The 16291-nt window shown below is 32.8% G+C and overlaps 2 protein-coding genes across 3 annotated transcripts in view; both read left to right on the forward strand.

Annotated features, from left to right (window-relative positions):
- The window catches only part of LOC119633014 (cytosol aminopeptidase-like), a 185165-nt gene that overhangs the window by 41363 nt on the left and 127511 nt on the right, over window positions 1-16291 (forward strand). The gene's annotated exons all lie outside the window — the stretch shown is intronic.
- LOC119633012 (calcium/calmodulin-dependent 3',5'-cyclic nucleotide phosphodiesterase 1) overlaps window positions 9250-16291 on the forward strand; it is a 170959-nt gene continuing 163917 nt past the window's right edge. The window contains exon 1 of the mRNA XM_038026200.1: window positions 9250-9734. Within this exon, the coding sequence (XP_037882128.1) occupies window positions 9308-9734 (427 nt within the window). The 5' untranslated portion in view covers window positions 9250-9307. The remainder of the gene's footprint in view (window positions 9735-16291) is intronic.

Here is a 16291-nt window from a genome sequence, read left to right on the forward strand (position 1 = left end):
TCCGAAAATGTTTTTCTGAATAGTTGAACACATTCGATGATGATGTTACGTTCGTGCTGCCGCAAATGGAAAGTGCCCTATTTCCTATTTTTTGTTTTCTAATACACAAAGACGTTGTGGACTTGACGCATGTAATCTCAGGGTGCGTAAAAAGCCGCCATAAGTAGCATACTTCAAGATTCCATTCGCAGGTATTTATTGTCATTTGTTGTCAATCGTAATAGTTTGCTATATCAAAGCCAATCACAAGTGAGTGTCAAAAAGAGCGACGAAGATGATGTAGAATTTCTTCTCTTGTTCTTAATGGAATTCTACATTTGCAATATTGATTACACGCCTTAAATTATCTGAGCCTCTCCGTGCGTCCGTCCCTCTGTCCCTAAACTATTCGGAGGAATTTCGATCTTGTATATAGTTCGCATTCATTGTTAAAATGTAGCTTTGAAACTATGGACTTGATTGGCTGATACCGAGGAAAAAGGCGTGGGCGCCACCTGGAAGAACAGCACTAAAGAGCACTTGCTTGTTTTAACTGACATGCCCTTTTTCAAAACAGGTACTTTTCTTCTTTAGCTTTTATTTTCGCGTAGAATAATGGCATCCAAGATTTGTTTACCAAAAGCTAAATATAACTTAACGCTTCACATAATAAGTGCGCGTTGAACCCAGCTTTTCGCTTTATTTACTTTTTTCACATAATATTTATGCCGGTTAGTTGTATTAAAAGATTAGTCTCAAGCCAGATATAGAAATGTAGTTGAACTGTTCAAAGAATTTGAACATAATTCAACTCTTTCATCTCTCCTTACTCTATAGCAATAAACCAAAAAGGGCTGTAACAACGTAAGATGAACAGAAAGCAAAAAAGAATAAAAGGTTTGAGTTTTTCTAAGTATCAACAAAGGTAACATAAAATATTTTTTATATAATTTTTATCGCTTTATTGGATGCCGAGGAAAAGGTTAATAGTAGAGAATGAATTACATAATTGCAAAGCACTTTTCCTTAAGGTTTAATCGATTGCCGGAATAACGTTTAGAAAGGCTTTGTAGATTGGATTTTGCCCTTTTTTACCTGCAATACAAGTGATTAGCATGTAGATAATCCGAAGGATAGGAAGTATATCAAAAAAAAAAAAAAAAAAAAAAAAAAGAGATAAACCGGTAAATCTTCTTTTATAATATTCCCTGTTACAGTTTCAGTCAATTTATTTTTTTTTAGAAATTTCATAAATCTTTTTCAAGCTATTGTGCTGTTATTCTTAATAGACTATAACTATGTTGCCTTTCTATCCCGAGTACAGACGGCATACAGATGTTATGAAAGTTTACAAATATTTATAGACTAGATGTACGTGTGGTGGTGGTGAGCTTGCATAGGCAGTTAATTATCATCAACTGATCCCAGCAACGCGAGTTTAATGTGCAACTTAATTGCGCCTCACTAAAAGCTGATGACGCCACCAAAAGGTATGAAATAAGCGTTGCGATGATAATTTCGCTAATCCGTTCGAATAAAGATATAAACTGTCAAACTGTTTTCATCATAGCAACTTTATTTGACTTCAATCTATCCTTTTTATAACACACTAATAATATTAATACATGAAACTTTGTCGGATTTATGCAACACCTAGAAGGACTTGAGATGGGCCCAACTTTTTTCATATCGATCACTTTTCCGATAACTTCCCATACAAAGCCTTATTTTGAAAGATCATTACATGAATATCTGTTACATGTGGTGTAGGGTTTTCAATGATGGACTGTCCTTTTGGTCGTTTATTCTTGCATTCCTAAGATGTTACGCTTTTCATATAGATCATCACTTTTCACATTAATTTGTCTTATTAATATTATTATTCTCTTTCCTTTTTTTAAATATATTTTTCTCAGAATATTTTTATTCTTTCTTTTCTATCTTTGCCTCATTTATTCGTCTTTCATCAATTACCACATATTGTACTCTTTTCTAATGTCTTAAATATACTCTGTGGTTGAAACGATAACACCATGCATTTTGTTTTAACCACCGAGATGTATTAGCATAAATTGTGTAACTTAATAGCATAAATGAAAATTTAAAAAAAAAAAAAAAAAAAATGGTTTTTAATTTTAAAATAACATTTTTTATACATTATTTGTATCAAAAGAGGTTTGTTTCATAGCTTTATTCGTACAAAGAGTTCTTTACTTGTAATTAAAAACATTAATTTATCCTAATTAAATTTAAAAAAACGCCATAAAAAAATAACATTCTATATATATATATTTTTGATTATTTTATATACATTTTTTTATATATATTCGTTTTCTTTATAAAAGCAATCAGTTGAAAGCTTTCCAGGAATTGACAATAATTCGTAACGCGTAATGGATATCCTGTAGCATGTAAAGGAAATATTAAAACTTTCAGATCATCTTCATTATTGAACTTTAAAAAGGAAGCTTTTAATAAAAGCTGATAACTACACGTATATACAGAATAAGAGAGAAAAGCTGTCTTAGGGTGACCTTGAGCATACAGGCAATCAGCTGTTTGTTAAGAATCAACAATTGTTTATAAAATGCAACATAAGCCATTTTTTTTATTTTTTTTTTTTTTTTATTATTATTATTAAAACAATTATATTTATATAAATAATAGAAGAATGTGTGTGTATGTGTGCAAAAATCATGATTTTTATGAAAGTTTAATTAAATTTTTTTTTCTTTGTTTACTTGTAATAGTAAATTACTTTAAATAAATAAAGTTATTTTCACGCTCTTTTGTGTCGCGTTTTGCTACGATATTATTCTCTTAAATAACTTTTGTACTCTTTACGGCAACAGCTGGTTTCCTGTGTTGTTTGCTTTCTTTTCTAAAACAATTTAGTTATGTTTGAGTCTTCTAAGTGGTTGCTTCATTCATACACATTTGTAGATATATATATATATATATATATATTTATATATAGACATATACGTTAAACCAAGTTTTGGATAGAAATCTCATCAAGTAATGCGCGTATAAAATGCCATGAATTTTATGCCGCTTCTAATCACTTAATATCATCAAGTGCTTCAGTAATATGATGAATGGAGGTTAAGTTAACGGAAAGTGTTGGTATAATGTTAGTGAAGTGAAAGCCTTTTTTTTTTTTCTTTGTTAAATAAAAATCAAAGCAAAACTAAAAATGTTGATAATGCCACACAAAGTTAAAAAAGATTAGTATTGGCGTCCAAGTATTATAAAAAGAGGATATAATTCCTCCATTTTTTTTTTTTTTTTTTTTTTAAGTTAAAAACTTTTATTACACAATGAATGACATGCATCTCGACAAGTGTCAATCAGTTTAAATACAATTAGAGTTTACGTGAGTTAGTAGGAAAAAGAAAAAACTAAAATGTTCTTATCTTCAATACAAAAATAAGAATATCCGGTTAAACATATATAAAGGAAATCTTTTAGAAGGCAAAAAAAAAATTGATTTGTTGTTTTTTTATATTAAATCGTGTTGCGTATCCATGAGGCTGTGTTGTGTTGTTTTGTGCTGACCTTCTGCTATCACTTCCGTTTATCGTGACACAATCGATATATTATTAATTGTAACTCATGTCTTTTTCCTGTCATAGCTTTACGTCAATTACTAAGTTTACCCCATTTGCAAATACATACACACACATACCTAAATAAATACACACATGCAGCACCAACAGCAGACATCTTAAAGCGGGTTATAAACTATTTTTGCTTACCCACAGCTTAATTGCATTTTTTGCAAAGGTTAAGCCTGAATTACTTTGGTCCATAGTGGGAGCTAATGACTAATCCTGACTGTGCGGGTTCTTAGTTTACTAATTATAATTTGTTCGTTTTCTCTCTTACTGGCTTGTTTGACCCCTTCTGTGTTTTTCTTTTTTAACCTGTGTTATTATTATTATTATTATTTATTTTGTTTTTTTCTTTTCTTGTACGTAAAACTTTTAGTTTTTACTTTTTTTCGGTTTTCCGTTTCATGACACGCAAATATGTTTTCACACTTAAGCAAATAGAGGACAACGTCCTTTAGAGGTTTTTTTATTGGCTTAACTCTTAATGTAAATTATGGCTTTACTTAAATTGTCAAATATTTGACCTGTTTTTTTACGTTTACCAGCTCAACTTGTAAAAGTTATAAAAAGCCTGCCCTATTTCGATTAAAACTAAGGGGGGTTCAAAGGCAATATGAAAATGCTTAAAGACAAGGTGGGATATATGGGCAACACAATATTTCCCACTTACAATCCTAAGGAGTAGATCGTAGAAAATATTTGAAAGCTAATGTGAATTTCTGAATTATTATCTAACCATCAACTCGGCTTTCATCCATTCTTGGAGCTTTTCTAAGTCTAAGCCATAGCAGAATAGATAAGAGTTGCGACTACCCCTTCGGTGTTCGCGGGTTCAAAATGTAGCCATAGTATCTACCGAGATGGGCACGCACTCACTTGGCTGCACCATCTCCCACTCCATATCTCTTCTTCTTCCTCCACTTCTTTCTAACCTTCACCATTTGCCCGAACAAGGGACACCTCCCGTGTGATTGGTCATATAGAAAAAAAAAACCTATTTGAAATACTCACTTTTATACAATATGTTTTGACAAGCCACTTAAATGAACAGCATTCGCCTTGATTGGATCATATTACGGCGTGTCTGCTAATAAAAAATTCTGTGGAAGTTCCGTGGCCATAAAATGTCCGCTTTAAAGCTCTCCTTTTTTAAGAAGGTACGATTTTTCTATAATCGTATGATAGATGTTCTTAAATGATTTTCAGTTAAAATGTATTTTAAAAATATTTCAAAAAAATTTCATACAATATTTCACTTAAATTGTCCTGAAAAAGAATTCATGCAAATTTAGTACAATTTTTTATAAATTCCTAACAATTTGTTATTTAGTAAATATGCTTAGTTAAATTTTCTTGACAATGTGTACAACATTAAAAATCTTCTGAATGAAAATTCTAAAAAACTAATATTAAACACAAATTATATCTACACGCAAGCATTGAAAATTTATTGCCTACGCCTTTGTGTAACTAAGTACATGCAGAAAAGTAACTCATACGTACGGTAACCTATTTTTTGCTTAAACGGAAACACATATGAAAACTTGATTAAGTTGAATATATGTTGAAAAATATGTTGTTCTTTTCTTCTCTTCTAAAGTCGAACCGATATTTAAAAACCACTTTATTTTGGATTAGTCGGAGGGAAAAAGTCCTTTAAAAAATGACTTCATTGCGACTGCAAACCCAAAAAACTTTAATAAACTTTTCGAAAGTTCCCTTAAACACATGATATCCTATTATAGTAAAAAGTATAAGAAATGTGTTGGTCGTAAAATGGGAAACTTTTTTAACTTGCTGTAGTAAGAATTTTAGAAGAATTTGTGTATGACATAAATTTATACCTTCTATAAAAAAACGCCACAACAGTGTTGCACGTTTCACATGCGTTGCCATTAGGAGTCTATTTTGTTGTCATTTGTTGCATTGAAACTATTTTTATTGCAAAGCAGCTATAAAAAAGGATTAAGTTAGAATCTTTTTTATTTTTTCTTATTTATTTTCATCAGTTGAGCATAGACTTGCATTAATTTTATCTTTCTATTTGGCCGTTTAAATCCCTATATACAATGTATATATAAATTCTTGGTCGGCACGTATTTTTCATTCGGAATATGCATCGATGATGAAATCTGTTTTTTAACACCATTTAAAAGACTAAAAACCCTGAACCAGCAAATTGCAATACATGTTCGTTCATCACTGTAATAAATAAAAATTTCAATCTCAATCGAAGCAGAGGCAAGCAAACTTGCGTAGCAAGACTAGATTCCCTTTAAAAGAGTTTGCAAACTTGGCCAGACATTTTTATCTACGTACATACAATGTATATATTATGTATATACAAAAACTATAGGCACTGATCAAAGAGTGTGTTAAGCATTTCGATTTCCCTTTGCTTTGCTATTGCATATAAAATCTAATCATAGAATGACCGCAAGTTCAAGGTATTCGCCTTCAATGTAGCTTATTTGCCGTTAGTCACAGTTAAATGATTGAACAGATAGGTTTTTTTTTGCTTTTCCATAAGCAAAGACAATAAAGGAAGGAAAACAGTTTTACTGCGTTACTATTAGTTTGTAGAAAAGTTTATTAATCCTTTTAGTGTTTAGCGAACTATAGACCTCGAAAAGAGTTTTTATGTCGCACGAACTTAATTTTTCTACCGCTATTGATTTATTCAGAAATAAATTGAAAAGAGGAAACAAGTAAAAACACCCGCGCATGGCCCCGACTCACGATCAAGAAACTTACACCGCTCTACAATTATGAATGCAAAGACTTTTCAAAACAAGATTTTATATACGAACCATTTTCAATAGCCTTTGTCTTTTTATCAAAATAAGTCAATAGAAATAATTTCATCCAAATATCTCAAGAATTTGCGTCTTGTAGATTGAACACAAGAAAGTAAGACAAACAGACGAGCATACAAGCCTAGATCGATTCAGAAAATGATTCTTAGATTGATTCATGACTCAGAAATTGATTCTCAATCGATCGATATCAATAAAAGATAAATCGATCTCAATTCCTGCCGAGTGTTGCATTTATTTGCACAAACTTAATGTATTCTTATGCGTGTAGTGATAATACGAAAACCGAATCTTTTATACCCGCCATTTCTATTTTGAAAAAAAAAAAAGAAAAAAATGCAAAACGAAATTTGCATACTCTATAATATTCAAATATTTAGAAATCTTCGTCGTTGTTTCTGGTGCAGGCCATGAGTAATGAGCATAAAACCCAATCTTTAGGCTTCTAAAAACAGAGGTGTTATCACTTCAGGTAGACAGGCAGGCAAACAGACGGACAGATAGACACACTTAAGTTGATTCAACATCTGGTCGTGACCAAGAACTTATGTACTTTAGGGAATCTCTGCAGTCTCTTATAGCGTGCTGCAACCGCTTGGACAAAACGAGCGTGCTTCCAACGTGCTTTGTTGGTGGATATGAAAGGAAAGGAAAAAAAAAAATTAAATGAAAAAAGTAAAAGCCAATTTTGTATTATATACTAAATAGTCTATATTCTGTGCTTTGACGCATCGATCTTCTATTCAAATCCTATCTAAAACATCGCTGGTCTGCTCTACTTATCTTGAAATTATAATTGATTCCGAGGAAATCACGACAGTGCTATCGATAGTTTGACGATAAATGTTAAATTGGTATAGGACTGCTCTCGATGCCCCGATGGATCATCAAATATCAATATCGGGAGTGGAGACAATTAATATTTAATGGCTCTGTGAAGAATAGAGAATTTGCAAAAATCGAAGTTGGGTTTGCTATTTATGAAACTACAAGTTTAACGTTTTCATAACATTTTGTTTTTAAAAAAGAATATTTTGACAATGATATTGTAAGTCCATCTTGTATAGAAGATTGCATAAATAATTAACAAAAATTACATTGCAAGTGCTTTTCAAATTCAACATAATCGGAAAAAAGCAACAGAAAAGGGAATATATTTGGCTTATATCCACTTAAGAGTTTTTTTTTTTGAAAACTACTTCCTTTTCCTTTTATATCAATGCACTTTGTTCATGAGTTTTTAAAACGAACATATCACACTAAACTTTATGGGAAAGCGTACAACAGTTTGCGAAGTACAGCAAGCATAAAACGCGTGTCAGCTAATGGGAATGCCACGGAAAATGTATAATTGTGGGCTTGTGTCGTTTTAAAAGTTTGACTTTTTTTTCACTTAGTTGAAGAAATGTAAAGAAGAAACATTAAGACAAAAAAAGGAGGTCAAGGCCGTAATCATTATTTCGACACTCAAATGAAAGGAGACAGGCTGATTATCTTTAGTAATTTAATTTACAAACTTAAACTTAAGATAGGGGTGGAAGTTGACCTATAAAAGAGGTGAAGCACTTTTATCAAAATACACAATGATAAAGGAGGAGAGTAGCACGTTAATCCCCTTCTAGTCTACGCTTAAAATTGAGAATGAAATTAGAATATGAGATATGCAGTCCGAGTAGCATGGCACTATAACTCGGCTTGAAATTACATCAGTAAACTCGAAGCACACGTTTTAGTGAGCTAAATGGCAGAAGAGGGTGCGTAAAGAAGAAAAGCAAAAGTGGCGGGGAAAAGCATATAAAAAAAGTAAAAGCAGAAGAGAAGCGAAGAAAGAGGAAAACAAAAAGAAAAGGGCATAAGAAAAGTAGTGGGTGAAAAGGGAAGTGAAGAGTAGAGGAGATGAGAGAAGAAAAGAAAACTGCTGAGATAAAGTAACATTAGAAAAGGAAAGCCTATGAAAGATGAAAGAAGACATGGGCGTAAAAGAAAAGCGCTGGAGTTCAATTGATTAGGAAAAAAAGTATGCGAAAATTGTTAAAGTCCGTTACTGAGGATTTCTTGTCCAAAATAGGTTTAGAGAAGGGACGAGACTAATGCGTAACATTCGCTTAATGAAACCTATAAAACACTACATAAACACCAACGAAGTACGCAACCCAAGATAAGGTCCTGCTGGTTAACTGTCCCTTTGACTTTCGTATTATTGCTTATTTTTCTTTTGTTTCTCTTTCTTTGCATTTATTTTTGTTTTTTTTTTTTACGGAAAATGGTCACGGAGGAAGTGAGGGTAACAGCAACAACCGGAAAGAAATTAAGTCGCACAAAGACATGAAAAACATGAGGGCAACGAAAAAAAAATGTAAACATAATAATCGACAAAATGACTGCTCAGTATAAGCAATGACAGAATAAAACCTTTCCAGGCTTAATTACATATTAATATTTCATGATATTCGGGAAGGCTTATCAACTTGTGCGCGTGCATATATGAAAGCATGATTATGTTAATTTATAAATTTCGCAGAAACTTTAATTCACTGACATGTTTGTATGAAAATTTATTCGGACTCTTTTTGCGGTTGTTTATAAAGCTTTCTCAGTAGTTATGACCGGGCGGTTGATGGTATGATGATATATAATGACACAATTTTATGTTACAATTAAGAGTTTCCACAGGCGTTTGACAGACTTACACGAGTCTTGCATTTACGCTTTGCTTATAAACGTTTAACAATTTATTAGCAAGAATTTCCCATTAAAGTAAATTAATTAAAAGAATATTCTGATAAATGCTTTTAATATCCTTTTTTTATTGTAAAATGAAATAAAAAAAAAAAATAAAAAAAAGAGAAATAAAAGTAATGTGAAGCAATTAATTTATAAAAACAATAAAAGAAAGAAATGTCCGACACGAATATAGTATCGCCTTCCTACAGCCCGCGTATAGGAGCCAAGCCGGCCACGTCAATAATTAACCAGATGCAACCTAATGCCGCGGTTGAGCAATTGCCATCAACACAACAGCAGCAACAACAGCAACAACTACGACAACAACATCAACAGTATATAATAAGACAACCACCGCAACAACAGGTATCATTGCCGACCACAGCTCTTTACAGTACAGGAACTACTAACAGCCTCACTACTACTGCGATGAGTAGTGGGAGTAATGGTTCGACTATGAATAAAGCCGCATCATGTCCTGACTCGCCTATAAGGCGTGTCTCATCGAGTTTGAGAAATTCCGCTATGGGCTTCGCTACCAGATTTTTTAATAAATGTCGCGCAGCCACATTCACGGTAGACGGAGCTACTTACACAATAGGTAAGAAGGTAGAGCGACAACACTCCTCGTCTATCTTTCCTATCTTTAGAAAAAGCATTATTTCTCTTTCTTTTTCAATTCCGTTTAGTACAATGTATCTATCTATCTGTTTCTCACTTCCCTCTTCTTTAAAAAAAAAAAAACCAACAGATGCCCATACGAATTCATAGTCGGTTTATTGTTGTCGATGTCGAGTAAGTTCGATTGTAATGTGACTATGTTTACTCTATTAGAGCAATTTCAAGATTGAAAAATTTTGCATCAGATAGTTAGAAAAATGTCTACTTTATCGACTGTTGGAAATTCGCTACTCCTCCGTTATCCGAACGAGTTTACTCGCTCGAGCTTGCTCGATATCGGTAGCTCTAAACCGGCCCTTCTTCATTTCTTGCTATTTCTAAACATTTTCCTGAAATAATTTCTTTTTCTGTTACCTAAAGGTGTGGTTAATAATCTTGCGCTATTTTGTTCTGCCACAGTGGCCTTACTTCTTAAGTTGCATTTGTTCTATACCTACATTTTTCTAAGAGGTAAGAATCGAAATTGGGTCTCATTTTTTCGTACGATTAAAAGGATTGTTCTTGTAGTGGCACAGACTTTAGATGAAATCAAAAGTGCTGCAGATATAGTAGCGTCTATTTAAAATTTGCCAGTTAGAGAGTGTGGATGGTCTCAGACGAAATCTGAACAATGTGCAATGACATCCTTTGGCTAGACGCGGAAATTGACAGTCGTCTTTGATCCCCTTTTTTTCATAAATTTCACCAGAGTGTTATTGCGTTGGAATAGTTATCGGGATGCGGTGCCCTAACTCGGAATGTATGAGAGTATAATTAATTCTACTAATAAAAGAGATTAAACTCCGACAATGCTAATGTAAGAAAATACTTTCTTACAATTTGTTTGATGTAAGTGAAATGCCTACGGCGTATAGCAGAAAGAGAAAGAGTGAGAGAAATTATAAGGAAGTGAAGCTGCGACAGTAAGAAAGTAAAAAGAAGAAGAAAAGTAGAATAGCTGGATGAATGATCTACAAAGCTTCTGTCATGATTGGCACGCTTCTCTGCTGCCTCCTGGCCGAAGTTTCACCAGCAACTTCAAGAAATAAAGTTTCTTGCAAGGAAAAGTTTGGCGGGCCCCAGGGAGAGAACGCATTCCCTATCAAACAATCGATTATTTTAATGATTTTACCTTTTTAAAACATTAATCTGAAGTACACAACCTGTAGTATAGTATTGCGTACAGTTTAAAAATATTCCCAGCCATAGGGAAAAGTGTCTTTTAACTTACACAATGAAAAGCAGAGAGAACAAGTAGAAAATCAAATCTCATTCAGCATTTACTATATTAATCTTGTTATCCTTTAGACTTGGTATTCTATTCCTTATTTATATGTAAATTTTTACTCTATTGCACGTCAATAACATACTTTAGTTAGTTGGTAGACACTGCATATGATAGACGACACAATTTTAAAGCAAAAAAAAAAAAAAGAAGGAAATCAAAGACAGATATTATTTTTTTTTTTTAAATGTACTAATTGCGATGAAAATGTTTTCAACATTTCAATATAACAAAAATGTACGCATTCTTTTTTTTTTTTAAACTTCAAACCACCATTGGGTGTTTACATTGTAAAGCATTGAGTGTAAAAGCTTCAAGCTGTGATTATCTTCCCTTCTCTGCATGGATCAACATTTACAAAATATTTAAAATGTTCTTATCACATAACCAACTACATGACTACATGTGTTCCTTGCGCAATTCAATCATAAATAATATACACATACATATGTATACATCATAATTCCAGTTTTTATTTTACGGTTCTATTAAAATAAAGTTCATGGATCATAGTTTATGGCTAAAGGAGACTGATTAAACTGCATGAGATGAATCTTCTTCGAAAAGTATGTTTTTATGTAAGCACACATACCCAACTCAAGTTCATATGTTATATATACATATATATATATATATATATATATATATATATATATCATATATTGACAGCATTCTGTACATTGCAAGCAGAGTTTAGGGTCAAATTGTTGCAATCATTTATTAGTATTGACATTGTCTACGTGTGACCACAAGGTCATTAACGTAGTTTACTATATGAGCAAATTATTTATATATATATATACATAGGTGTGTATGTGAATTGTTGCTCTACATCCTGCTGTGTTTCCTTGTATCTGTAATCAACAAAACCGATTAATATCGGAAACTAAGTAATTTTCATGATAAGAGGATTTTCTTACGTTTCCCTTTTAAAGAAGAACAAATAAAACGAAGAAAAATCTTTTCACTTAAATGAAGAAAACACTGCACTTCATACTCGAATAAGGTAAACCGTTTGATTGAATCTCGCAAAGAAAAACAATCAACACAAGTAATGTAAATGCTTGTAGATGAATTTTAAGCACTTATCTTCTCAAGCCAATGCAAATAATAAAAATAAAAGCTGCCGGCTTTAATTCACCCTTTAAATGCCATGCATCGTTCGATACAAAATATTCATAACATAAATTTTTGTAAATTAAATAAATAAAACAAATTTTGGGAAATTTTTATAACATATTTGGGAGCGATATTTACTAAAAGCCGTAAGTTTTTGCCAAGTTTATATCATCTCATCTAAAAAGTATTAAACCCTTGGTACATATTTGTACACAATGTGATGATATTTATTAACAGATCGTAAGATGTTCTTTGCTTTCTGTTTATTAAGCCGCATTCTCGGGTATTTGACCTTGAACACTAAAAACTTACTATACCATGCAATCAATTTATGCCTACTTACTTATACTCGTCATCCCAATATACAAGGTTGTCACATCTTTGCTCGGCCATCCTAACATAAAATCGTCCCAAAGTCACAGGTGAAGCGATCAGCTGTAATGTAATGTGAGCTGCCTTGTTATATTCCTTCGTCGGGAATTTAAGTTACCTGAAACCCGTTCACATTCTTCAACTTGTATTTATCTTTCCAGAGCACTTCAGCAATCTTTAGGAGCCCTACTTACAACTTCGACTGATCTTTGCATAAAGGCCGCGCCCGTCTATATTATATACTTTACGATCCTTCAATTCCTTATTAAGATTTCTATAATTAGCACATAAACCATCTTTTTTTCCGCTCATATCATTTTGGAAAGCATATTCCGAACTGCTTGGCCTATTTATATATCTCAGTAAGAGATAATCCAAGATATTCTACTATTTCTTCATCTAATAAGGTAAGAATGTACGAGGAGAGGGATGCAACGATCTCTCAGAAGTCAATCCCAAAATCGCCTCACCTTTAATTTCGGTCGTTTAAATCCGGTCTTTACAGAATTTTTGTACGCATCGTAAAGAAAATACCATAGGAGATGTAATTGACGTAGGTGGCATAGGAGGTCTAATTAAACAATAGGACTTAAGTGCTTTGGGCAGAGCAAAACCACAATACAAGGGTTTTGCTACTGCGAAATCTAGCAAAACCCAACAACCCGAGACTTGTAAGCAACCAAGTTTCTATCAAGTAAATAAATCCCGTGAGGAAAACTGAGTATACAGGAACAACAATAACTTTGACGGCTAAGATATATCTATCCGGTAAATTTTCTATCTGTCTGCAAATGTAAACAAAAAAATGGTTCACTTAAGCTTTGACAGAAGATGTTGTGAAGAGTTCAGGGCAATAAAAGCCGTAGTTGAACAAAGCTCTACGGTTTTGAACGGCTATACTCAGCTTTATATTATCAGTTTCTATTAAGAATATAATCGCTAAGATACCCTCTCCTTCCTCTACCCACTTCTGATCAAAAATAAATGTCGTTTAAAAGGTGTTCTACACAATGCATAAAGCACCAGGAGCTGAATAAACTATCAATCATTGGACAGTGGGTAAATAAAACGAATGAGAAGCAAAGTGATTTATTAATCAAACCCAGCTGTGTATTTTCATGTTAATTATTCAATAACTTCAGTCCAAATGCTTTTACTACCGTTGTACCGTTGTTGTTGCTATTGTTAGTAATCAACTATAGAAGAACTTTTTCTTCCACTTATTATCTCTAACAACTCAGAGAAGAGCTAAAGGTAGAAATTGAAGTAAACTTTGTTAACAATAAACAACAACGGAAGTGACAAAGGAAGAAAACAAGAAAGCAATCGACTTACAGTGAAATATACATTAAACGTATTCACATTACAATTTACGTATATGAAATACGTTCAACAGCTATGCATAATACAATCATTTGCACATCAATTAAAGACATTAACAATATAATGGATAATGTAGACAGGCACAAAGGTAATTAGCAAGATATTATCAAACAGAAATTGCAATGAAATACATTCGTCTCTTCATCACCTTTGTTCTAGTGCTTACTTATGCTTTAAAATAATACGTCCGTCATATAAAGCAATCAATCAATTTTCCAGGAAAAATAAACATTTTTCATTACGACAAAGGTAGTTACCCCGCTACATTTTATGTGTTCCGCTAAAATGTTATGGATATACTACTTTTGTTAGCCTGTTTGCAAAACCCATAAATGCGCATTTTAGATAATAAATGGTTCGATTTAACGATACTTCTAAACCACTTTTGCAACCTGCCTTGGAATATTACAACGTAATAATTTTGTCGTTTTATTCGTAAAACTTGGATACAAAAGCTAGAAATTTTTGTAAATTTAATAAAAAATTCTTCATCTGTATAACAAATTCAGCTGGTTTAGTCGTAGCCATCTTTCTATTGAAAACGATTATTTGAAGTTTAGCACGTACGTGTTTATTTGAAATGAAAACGATCCGTCAATAAATGTTTACACGATAGGTTGAATGATAGGGACGTGAGCAGGAAACAAAGAGTGTTATTTTCTCATTACACTTTGTTACAATAACATGTAAATATAACAGCTTCCCTTACTTAATGTGTGTCTTCAACTTAATTCCATGAACAGCAGCTGGAATCTTTTTGAAAGCCTTTTTGGTAAGTTGGACTTTCGGGGCCTGCGAATGGGAAAGTTTTTTATAAAAGATGCAACCCTCGTTGACTATTAGTTGACTCCTCAGCAAAGTCATTCAATTCGCTATGATATCCATCCAAAATCGATGCAGCTCCATCAACTCTGCTCCTTCTCTTGCTCTCCAGACAGCAGCAACTTGTGCCCACACCTTTCGCATTTTCAAAACCTTCCTGAATGTGTGTGTATTTATTATGCGAGCACAAAGCAAAGTGGGCAAAATGGTTTTTAGGTATTCTTCACCAGTTAGTCTACGACTAAGTGGTTGCTTTCCTTTCGATTGCGTGGGAAATACACTGTTTGTAATAATAATAATATTTGCAGACAGCGTTTGCGGTCATATACAGCATTTAGCTTTCTTACCATTTTCCCTACGTTATCACTTTATTCGAGGGAAAACTGCATTTTAATATGAATTTGTTGGTGGTATTCAAGTAAATTTTTCAGTTTCATTGGCAACTCCTCACTTGGAAGTCTTTTCGCAGAAGCATAAATGAGGTAAACAAAGTTTTTCGGTGAAATCATTCTTTGATTCAAATTCTTTCCACTGGAAGAGTTGCACATCCACACACTTTGCTCTTAAGCGATATATCTAAGTCTATGGCAGAATACTTGAAAAAGTTAAGATTCTCAAAAAAATGTTGCCACCAAAAATAAAGAAAATAAGTGACAATACTAGAGTGAAGCGGGGTCCACCATTAAAATCTGTACACCACTTCGGTTAATAGATATTCAAATAAAATAAAATGAAAATAAGCCTTCATATGGGGAGGGTGCGAAAAATTGGTTCGATGCGAACCATTTCCGACAGCATTCACTCCTGGGTCAAAAAATGTCGATTTAACAAATTTTATCAAATTATCTCAAATATTATGGCATGTGGGTTCGAAAAAAAGAAGAGAAGAAGGAAAGGCAGACAGGCACACAGATGGACACACAGGCAGACAGATGGATTGAAAAGTTTGAATCAATTCAGAAAGTGATTCTCAAGCGATCGGTATAATAAGATGCACATTCTTCTGAATGTTGCATACATTCGCACAAACTTAATATACACTTGTACAACAAGTGCTATGGCGTAAAAATATTCTTTGTAGAGTTTTTATTAGTACGTACTGTGGAAAAACTATTTAAACGATTCACCTCTGAATATGAAAGAAAGGTATCATTTGTCTTCAATTGCCGGAAGGTTTGCTTATCCAGGAAGTCTTCGTGAGAAATGTGTTGTACATATTTATTATAAAGAAAGACTTGTAAACATATTGCACAAATGTATATGCGTACACTTATATATATACATTCATTCCAATTTCATCTTTATGTATATATATATATATCTACAGCAAATAAAAGCAAATGATGCTTTTCTCTCTTAATTAGGGGTACATCAGTTAATTAGTTCTTTCGTACAAACTTCCGAACCTATACAGGTATACATTTATGTTTGTTTATGTACATGCACACGTATGTACAGTTACATCTAAGCATGCACGAAAAAGGATAAGAACAACGAAAGCACGAAAATATCTCATT

This window comes from Glossina fuscipes, unplaced genomic scaffold (assembly GCF_014805625.2).
Source record: "Glossina fuscipes isolate IAEA_lab_2018 unplaced genomic scaffold, Yale_Gfus_2 2, whole genome shotgun sequence".
In the NCBI taxonomy this organism is placed as follows: domain Eukaryota; kingdom Metazoa; phylum Arthropoda; class Insecta; order Diptera; family Glossinidae; genus Glossina; species Glossina fuscipes.